At 32.1% G+C, this 9354-nt stretch overlaps 1 protein-coding gene across 1 annotated transcript; it reads left to right on the top strand.

Moving 5' to 3' along the window:
• Positions 1 to 1496: 1496 nt before the first annotated feature.
• LOC112754866 (uncharacterized) lies at positions 1497 to 2036 on the top strand. The gene has a single exon (XM_025802662.3). The coding sequence runs from the start codon at positions 1596 to 1598 to the stop codon at positions 1770 to 1772; it is 177 nt and encodes a 58-aa protein (XP_025658447.1). The 5' UTR covers positions 1497 to 1595; the 3' UTR covers positions 1773 to 2036.
• Positions 2037 to 9354: the final 7318 nt, after the last annotated feature.

The following is a 9354-nucleotide window of genomic DNA, read 5'->3' as shown; positions in this document are numbered from 1 at the left end:
TTATACAGAACTTATTCGAATAAAAATACACTGAAATTTATTAACAAATACACATAAATTTCTTAGTTTTTATACCGAAACTTTGCTATAAAAGTACAAAAATGTCTTTTTTAATGTAGTATTTTTTTTTCTTTTTTTTCTTCTTTCTTTTTGTTTTTTAGTTGAATAAATATAGGTTTATCCTTTTCCTAGTAATTTTGCAGTATTATGTATTTCTTCTTCTTCTTTATTTAATTTTTTTTATTCTTGTTAAGAGAGTAAAACAAAAAGAAACTTGAGGAGGAGGAGGAGATACTTGGTTAAGTATTTTGCTTGAATATAGAGTTTTATTCTTTCATAAATATGTACAAACTTGTCATTTTTTTTAAAAAAAATTCAAAACCTAATATAGTTAAACAAACCCATTTTAGAACAATCTAGATGACTTTTATTTCTTAAACAAAAATAATTCATAAATACAAAAAATTAGTCATCATATTATATATATTATTTTATATAAATTAATAATTACTTTTTTTATAAAAAGATAAAAATTATATTAAATAGTCTAATCAAACATTCTCACAAATATCACATGTATTTTTATATGATGACTAATCTTTTATTTACATATGATATAATTTTTTGTAAAAAAAAAAATCCTCTTAACTATGGTTTTCCTTATTCCAATTTCTCATTTTTTAGTTAAACTTTTTAACTTTAATTTTTTTAAGAACATGAAATAAAATATAATATTTTACTATATATTTTATAAGTAAGACAAAAAAATATATAAAAAATATAAAAAAATTAAAAATTATACTTTACATTTTTAATTAAAATTCTTTTATACAGATAAATTAAATAAAGATAAAAATTACACATATATCCTAAACTAAATTTAGTTATACGCTCTATGTAGATTGAATCAAATAAATTTAATTTATATTTTTTTAATATAAATCAAATCGATTTATGTATGTCCCATTGAAAAAAAATATCAATAACTAAAATTATAATCTCACCATATATTAACTTTATTCATATAAATCTAATTAATTTGAGGGTTCGATTTACATTAAAAAAATATAAATCAAACTTATTTGATTTAATTTATATAAAAATAAAAAAAAATATATATATATATATAACTAAATCCAATTTAAAATATCTCTCATTTAATTTAACTATGTAAATTATTCAAAATCCTTTCAAATCTGAAGTTAATATACAAATTAAATACTCAAATAAGCTTTTCCTTCGTTTCCAACTATACAAAATTACAAATGGGTTAAAAAAAGTTTATCAAAATGAGAGAAAGCAAAATGGACCCACAAACCGTTGGCGACAGCTGTATATCACCAGCAACGCCAAAGAATAACACGCTGTCTAACCAACCGGGCAAGTGCGTCTGCCCGTTAGCCTCAAAACTCTCAAACACATTAAAACAAAAGTTCGGGCAGCCTGCCCGGTCCCATCTATGCCCGCCAACCATATAAAATCACACATAGCCGCACTACATTTTTCCATTCAACAAGCAGTGTTTCCAAAACCTTCTCTAGCCAACAAAAGAGATAAAAAAGAACAGAAATATTCTAGAATTTTGTTCGAGAGCAATGGAGTCATTGAAGGTTAAGGTTTTCTTGGCTTTGGTTATTGCCTTGGTGATGGCAGCAACAAGTGTTTCAGCTGCTGATGCTCCAGCCCCAAGTCCCACATCGGACGCATCAACCTTGCTTGTTCCAACTGCTTTAGCTTCTTTTGTTGCTCTTGCATTTGGGTTACTCTTCTAGAAGCTTCTTGAGTGAGTTCCATCTGTAAAGAGGTTGTTTGTGTTTTACACTCTCATTCTGTCTTTTGCTTTGAGGGAAAGAGTGATTGAGAAGGCACATACCTAGGTCCTTTTGTTTGCTTTTTTTTTCTCCAAAATATAATTCATATTCTTATTATGTAACACATTCATTTCTCATTGTACTCTTTTTTTTTTTATGGGTTGTGACGTGTAATATTACTGTGAATTTGTGATTTATATGGAATTTGGATATTTACTTATTTAATTTTGATTCACTCTTTTATTTCTACTACCTTCATGTTCTGCTTCTTGAGAAGTTATTTGTAGGTAATAACGGTCCTTAATGTCAAATTAAAGAAGCATAATTAGTTGGTTTGATTAACAAATATATATGAAGTATAACATACAAGGGGTTCTTTTAAAAGTTCAATAATTACAACCTAAATGACGCTGACACAGTCGAGGTAGATGATGCGGCAAATGCGGGAGAGAGGAGATAGTGGAAAAGAATATTCTCAAGATAAGTGCTCGAGGACGGAGAAGATGATGGCCATGGAAACTCCGAAGTAGATTGGCGAATGATGAAACATTCATAAAATTTGCAAGTTTTTTGGAAGGCTAAGTATTTTTTTTTTTTTGGTTACTATAAGTTTGGGTTAAAATTAAGTTTGTTTCTGATTTTTTTTTTATTAAAATTATTTTCAATGTTATAAAATATTATAAAATTATTATTTTTTTTATCTCAATTTTAATTTTTTATCAAATTATTCTTAATAATTAATAAAAATAATATTAAAAAATAAAAATAAAAACACTCCCTTCCACCTCCTGAGATCTCCTCTCCCCTAATCTATTACTGCGCCGACATGGTCTTCACTCACTACGGCCCCTTTTAGCGCCAGATACATAAGCTTTGTGTCATGAAGCTCTTCAGCCGCAATGCAAGCGCCAAGAGTCATGGGAGTCTGTTGGAGACGAAGTCAACAAGGTAGTCGGTTCCGTCATCTCCAACACCGGAAAAACCGTCAAAATTGGCAAACTCGTTTTCAAACTTACCGAGAACATCATTTACCACGCTGCCTTTGAGTCCAATTCCCAAGAAGATCAAGACGAGTTCATCCTGATCAGGAATTCTTGAAGCTGTTTGGAGCTTTCAACGTCGCAGATTTCATCCCTTTTCTTAGTTGAGATTGGTGATGATGGAGAGGAAGAAGAAGGTGGACACTCGAGGCGGGGCGGAGATGATAGAGGGTGGTAGAAAGGGAAAGAAGAAGAACTAGGGTTTTTTTGGGGGTGGGAGGAGGGGAGGAGAATTCAAAGAGAATATGAGGAAGAGGATGGGGAGGGAAGAGATTTCGGGAGTGGGAGTGGGAGTGGGGTGTTTTTGTTTTTATTTTTTAATATTATTTTTATTAATTGTTAAAAAAAATTTGGTCAAAAAATTAAAATTGAGGTAGAAAATGATTTTATAACGTTTTATAACATTAAGGATGATTTTAATAAGAAAAAAGGTTGGAAATAATTTTGATTTTGATCTCAAATCTTAGTGAAGAAAAATGTATTTAACTCTTTTTAAATTAGATTAAATTTAATTTTACAAATTCATTCATGTATTTTTTTATATTTTTAAAAATAATCCTGGAACTTAGAATTCCTCCATATACTCTTTTCCTAAAAAAGTTCTTTGATTTGGATGATAAAAATAAAGGGTAAAGTACTAAATTAATTCTTTATATTTAGACGTAATCTTTTTTTAGTCTTTAAGGTTTAAAGTGCCCTATTTGAATAAAAAAAGAGTAAAGTATCGTTTTTGTCCTCAATATTTGGGGTAAGTCCCAAAGTTGTCCCTAACGTTTCAATCGTCCTATTTAAGTCTCTAACGTTTCAAAATTGACTCAATGTTGTCCTGCTATTAGGGATCCGTTAACAGAATTGACGGTAGGACAAAATTGAGACGATTTTAAAACGTTAGGGACTTAAATAGGACGAAAACGTTGGGGACTTAAATAGGACGAAAACGTTGGGGACAAAAATGATACATAGAAATAAATTTTAATTTCATCATTCAATAATATCATTTTTTTATTATACATAGTATTCAATTATTTTTTAATCACATCTAAGTAAATTACACTTAATCATATTACTTTCATTTTAAATAAATTAGTTTTTTTATAATTTTACTCTTAAAGATTTTTAGTTATCATGAAATGTTTGTAGAATGACTAGTATATAAACTTGCAGAAAAGAAAAAAATAATTTATATACAATAAAATATAAATTATATCTTTTGTCTCTAATGTATCAAAATTCTTTAAAATTATAAAAAATTAAATTTATTTAAAATGAAAGTAATGTGATTAAGTGTAATTTATTTAGATGTAATTGAAAAATAATTGAATACTATGTACAGTAAAAAATTAATATTATTAAAAAATAAAATAAAATTAAAATTATTTTTATATATCATTTTTGTCCCTAGCGTTTTCGTCCTATTTAAGTCCCTAACGTTTTAAAATTGTCTTAATTTTGTCCCACCGTCAATTCTGTTAACGGATCCCTAACGGCAGGACAACATTGAGTCAATTTTGAAACGATAGGGACTTAAATAGGACGATTGAAACGTTAGGGACAACTTTGGGACTTACCCTAAACGTTGGGGACAAAAATGATACTTTACTCATAAAAAAATTTCATTTAACTTTAATGTAGTCCCACTGTGAGGTCAAAATTAAATAATTAATGGAATGTCCTTCATGACAGCAGTATAAGAACAAGATCGATAATATGAAAAATAAGTACAAGTTCTAGAAACACAAAATCAACCGTGCAAGCATCAATATATTTATTTATCATTCTTCTTACAATTTAAATAATGAAATATTTTTTGTAGAACTAAAGAGAATGATAAATAAATGTATTGATGCATCCATGGTTGATTTTATACCTTTGGAGCTTGTACTTGTTTTTTAAATTATCGACCTTGTTCTTGTACTGCTGTCATGTAAGACATTCCGTTCATTATTTAACTTTGACCTCATGGTGGGACTAAATTGAAATTAAATAAAATTTTTTTGGATTCAAATATGACACTTTAAATTTTAAGGATTAAAATAGAATTATACTCAAATGTAAAGGACCAATTTAATACTTTGCCTTAAAAATAAAACATCGGCATGTATGGAAGAGGTTTGGTGATATCCATGAAGAAGAATCATAACAAGTGCATAAATCCTATTCTAAAAATAAAAGCATTACTAAATTTAATTCAACTATTTAGATATATGCAAAAATTTAGTTATTAAATTAATTATTTGTATAAAAAATATATATTAAAAATAAATTAAATAATATATATATTTATATATAAATATATAATAATTAATTTAGTTTAGTGATTAATTTTTTAATTATATTAGGTATATATTAAAATTAATTATAAATATAAAATATATATTAAAAATAAATTAAACTTCATGTATGCTCACATGGATTTTCATCTTTACCTTTTTCTTAGCCATTGTGTGTATCACAAATATTGTGACTTCTTCGAACAGTGTAATTATTGGCTTGTCTCATGCTTCCTTTATCTTAAGTTAAATACTTCATATGTGTTGTGAAAACAGAGTCTAATTTTAGTCTGTGACTGAACTACAACTTTATTTATGCATTTCTAGACCATTTATATAGATAAGGCATCCTCATTAAGCCTCTTAATACCATCTATTAAGTTCCACAACAATCTCTGCAGGTCTAAATCTTTTCAATATTTATTAAAATTATGCCTAAATACCACACACAGAAGTGGTAATACACACGAGGTATCACTTCTTGCATGGCAAGAATCAAACCCTGCAACAGATACATGACAAGACCTAATAGTAAGATATTGTGTACCACAATTAAACACCATAAAAATTCATAATTTTTAAAAGCACCATAAAAGTCCCTCACATTTATATCGGGCAAACAAAATAGTCCCTAATGTCACATATTCAGATAAAACTCAAATAAACTTCCCAAGCTCATATTCAAAAATAAAGAGTACTATTTTGCAAGCACCAACCATATTAATCAACATATATTTGTAAGAAATTACTACATGTATTTTAATTAACATATCTTTTTCATGTCAGAAATCAAGCACTACTCATGTATCATGTAGTCACCAAGGTCTTGATGCAACAATTCGAAGAACCACTTCCAATTGTTCTTATTTTTTACGTCCACAATTACCCATGCAATCACATAAATGTGATTAGGAGTGGCAAACAGGTCTAAACCCGTCGGGCTGGCCCGCATAACTTGCCAAAAAAGGTGGGCCAAGTTAAAAATTGAGACTGCCACACTTCAAAAATCCGCCTAACCCGTACTGCTTAAACTGTGGGTTTTGGCGGGATAGGCCTCCTCAGCGGGCCCAATGCTTTTTTTTGCCAAATTTTTTTTTGCAAATTTCTGGCCCAAAACCCAGCTTTCCAAACCCGACCCAATAGAAACCTTACCCTAGTTGACTCTCTCTCAGACTCACACAACACAACATACTCAGTCACTCAGTGTCTCTCCCATAGTCACAATCACACCAGCTGCCCCAAACCCTGCTACGTCTAGCGTCCGATGTCCCTATCGGTACTATTGCCATTGTCGCCCCCAACCCTGCTGCGTCCAGCGTCCGACCCACAATCACACACGCTGACGCTCGTGAGTGACGTCGTCTCACCACCATCTCATTGTCAAGCCTGAGTCACAATCTCACACAGTCGCATTCGGTAGTTGATGACAAGTCATCTTAGCCTATTTTCACTAGCCTTTTTCTTTTGTTTTCGATTGATTTATGCACTTTCTTAAGCCATAAGCAAGCCAATTGGGTAGATTTCCATGTTTCCTTTGATTTAATCAACCATGGATGAATTAATGCAATTTCATGAGATTTTATGCTATAATTGTCATATATTATGAAAGGATAACAAACTCATGATTTTAAGCAAAGCTTTGATGTGTTTGGTTGATTGATGATAGGTGAAAAGAGTTTTGAAGAAGGTTGAAGAAAGAAGGAATGGCTAGGAGCAAGAGAGAACAAAAAGCTTGAGCAAAAGTTTGCCTCAAACTTTAGCTCAAACTTTTAAAAAAGTTGAAAACACTCCAGAGGAAAAAAGCTTGAGCCAACGTTTGCCTCAAAATTTTTGGCAAACGTTGGCATCACAAAATCAATACCCTGGAGGAAAAAGCTTGCGCCAACGTTTGAGGTCAAACTTTTGCTCAAACGTTGGCGCCACACTTGCACACCTTGGAGGAAAAAGCTTGCGCCAACGTTTGAGGTCAAACTTTGGTTTAAACGTTGGTAGCAGCAAAGTGAAGTCATCTGGTGTAAAAAGTTTGAGTAAAAGTTTGCCTCAAACTTTTACTCAAACTTTTACTCAAGCTTTTATGTTTTTCAACCCGGTTCACAATGGATCTTTCTCCAACTCCAAGAGCAATCAACCAAGGCCTTTATCAACCCAATTCCATCAAGAACAAATGCCCAATTCAAGGCTTGAAGACCATTTGAAGAAAGTGTATAAATAGCTTAGGATTTAAGTTTTCAAGGGGAGTTTTTTTTTTCCTTTAGAGCTTTCCGTTTTAGTTTTGCTGAGGGCTTTTGGTTTTGGAATCATTTTGAGTTTCTGAGTTTCGGAGAGGAGAATTGAATTCTCTTCTTCTTAGTTTTCTTGTTTTCAATTTCAATTACATTTGTCTTGGATCTTGGGTTGAAGAATTGAGGAAATTCTGTCTCAATCTCATCTTGAGATCTCTCTGTCTCACTTTACTGCACTTTTGGAAATTGAATTTGGTTTTGCTTCTTTTACTGCTTGATCTTTAAATTCTATTGCAATTGATTTCTGGATTGGATCTAGGAAGGCATTGAGATCTAGACTTGGTTATCTAGTCTCTTGGGCCCTGAGATCTGAAATTCCCTTTTTATTTCTCTGTTGAACGCTTCTTCAAGCAATTTACATTTTCTGTTTGAGATCTATTGCAATTAAATCCATCTTTTACTTCCCTGCTTGTTGCAATTTTACCTTTCCTTGTTTAAATTATGCAAATTTACTTCCCAATTCCCTTTACAATTCAAGCCATTTACATTTCTTGCACTTTAAGATTCTGCAATTTACATTTCTTGCGTTCTAAGTTTCTGCCATTTAATTTCTTGCTCTTTAAGATTCAGCTTATTTACTTTCTTTGCTCTTTAATTTTCTGCAATCTACCCTTCTCCCTTTACATTTCAAGCAATTTAGTTTCTGCAATCACAAATCACCCAACCAATATTTGATTCGCTTGACTAAATCAACCAGTAAACTAAAATTGCTCAATCCTTCAATCCCTGTGGGATCGACCTCACTCCCGTAAGTTTTTATTACTTGATGCGACCCAGTGCACTTGCCGGTAAGATTTGTGTGTTTGGAATTTGTTTTTCAAAAATACACATCAAGTTTTTGGCGCCGTTGCCGGGGATTGAAATAGATTGACAATGATTAAGTGAAGTGGAGATCTAGATCTAGCATTTTTATTTTTTGTTTCTCAAATTTTTGACTGACACACTAACTGTTTGAATTTTTGCTTGAATTAACTGAAACCTCACTTTAGCAATAAAGTGAAGTTTTCTTGGTTCCCCTGGCTTCCTATGATTCTAATATTTCAGCTTGTTGAATGTACGAGAGAAGCGATTCTCTCTTACTAATCTTTCAAACCTATCAACTGTTTGATACATTGTGTCAGCTAAACCTTTTAACCACATTTTGGACATGAATGTATTCAATCTTCATTTGGACTATTTGTGATTGTGCAGATCATGGAGAAGAACCCAACAAACTCCAGTAAGCATGGGAGTAATACCCCCACCTTAGATGACGAGCAACCACTCATCACCATGAACGACATTGCTCAGTGGTTTGAAGCTTTCCCACAAGAAAACATCATCGGATGGGAAGAACTAATGAGTGAACTCCTAGCCAAGCTAAAGCCACCTCAGAGAACTGTTAAACCAGAGGCAGGAGTGCAACCATTCGCACAAGAGAAGGAAATTGAAGGTATTCGTGCAGTCATGGCCCAAAGCGAGCAAATACATCAACAACTTAAGCAACAATTGGAGCTGATTAACAGAAAAATAGATGAACTGCAACATGCTGTGGCAAATGCACAGAACTCACCTCAAAATCCCCATTGTTGGAATCAACCTGAAAAAGGTTCTGGAGTAATTAACTATGAGCAACCAAGTCATGAGCGATCATACTCTCCAGACAGCTCCTCAAGCATGTTCCAACGTAGGACTCAGAATGATGTGTACAACCCACCCTGGAGAACTCAATCTAACTGGAGAGGGGTTGAAAACCAAAATCAAAAACCAAGGGACTTCAACTGCAACAACCCCTACTTCAAAAATCAACATAAAAACCACCCCCACAATAACAATCATCACACACCATCCCAATACACACACTTCCAACCCCGTCCTATCTCACCACTCGCCCAAAACGACTCTCATCAACCATCACAGTTGACATAACCACAACCAATTCCAAACTCTCAAAGACTCTATGTTCTAGAAA

This window comes from Arachis hypogaea, chromosome 16 (genome assembly GCF_003086295.3).
Source record: "Arachis hypogaea cultivar Tifrunner chromosome 16, arahy.Tifrunner.gnm2.J5K5, whole genome shotgun sequence".
Lineage (NCBI taxonomy): Eukaryota > Viridiplantae > Streptophyta > Magnoliopsida > Fabales > Fabaceae > Arachis > Arachis hypogaea.
The sequence above is the reverse complement of the archived record's forward strand: the minus strand, read 5'-3'. Positions and strand labels throughout refer to the sequence as shown.

Coding starts and splice junctions, on each gene's coding strand:
- LOC112754866 (XM_025802662.3), top strand. CDS start 1,596: ATGGAGTCATTGAAGGTTAAGGTTTTCTTGGCTTTGGTTATTGCCTTG.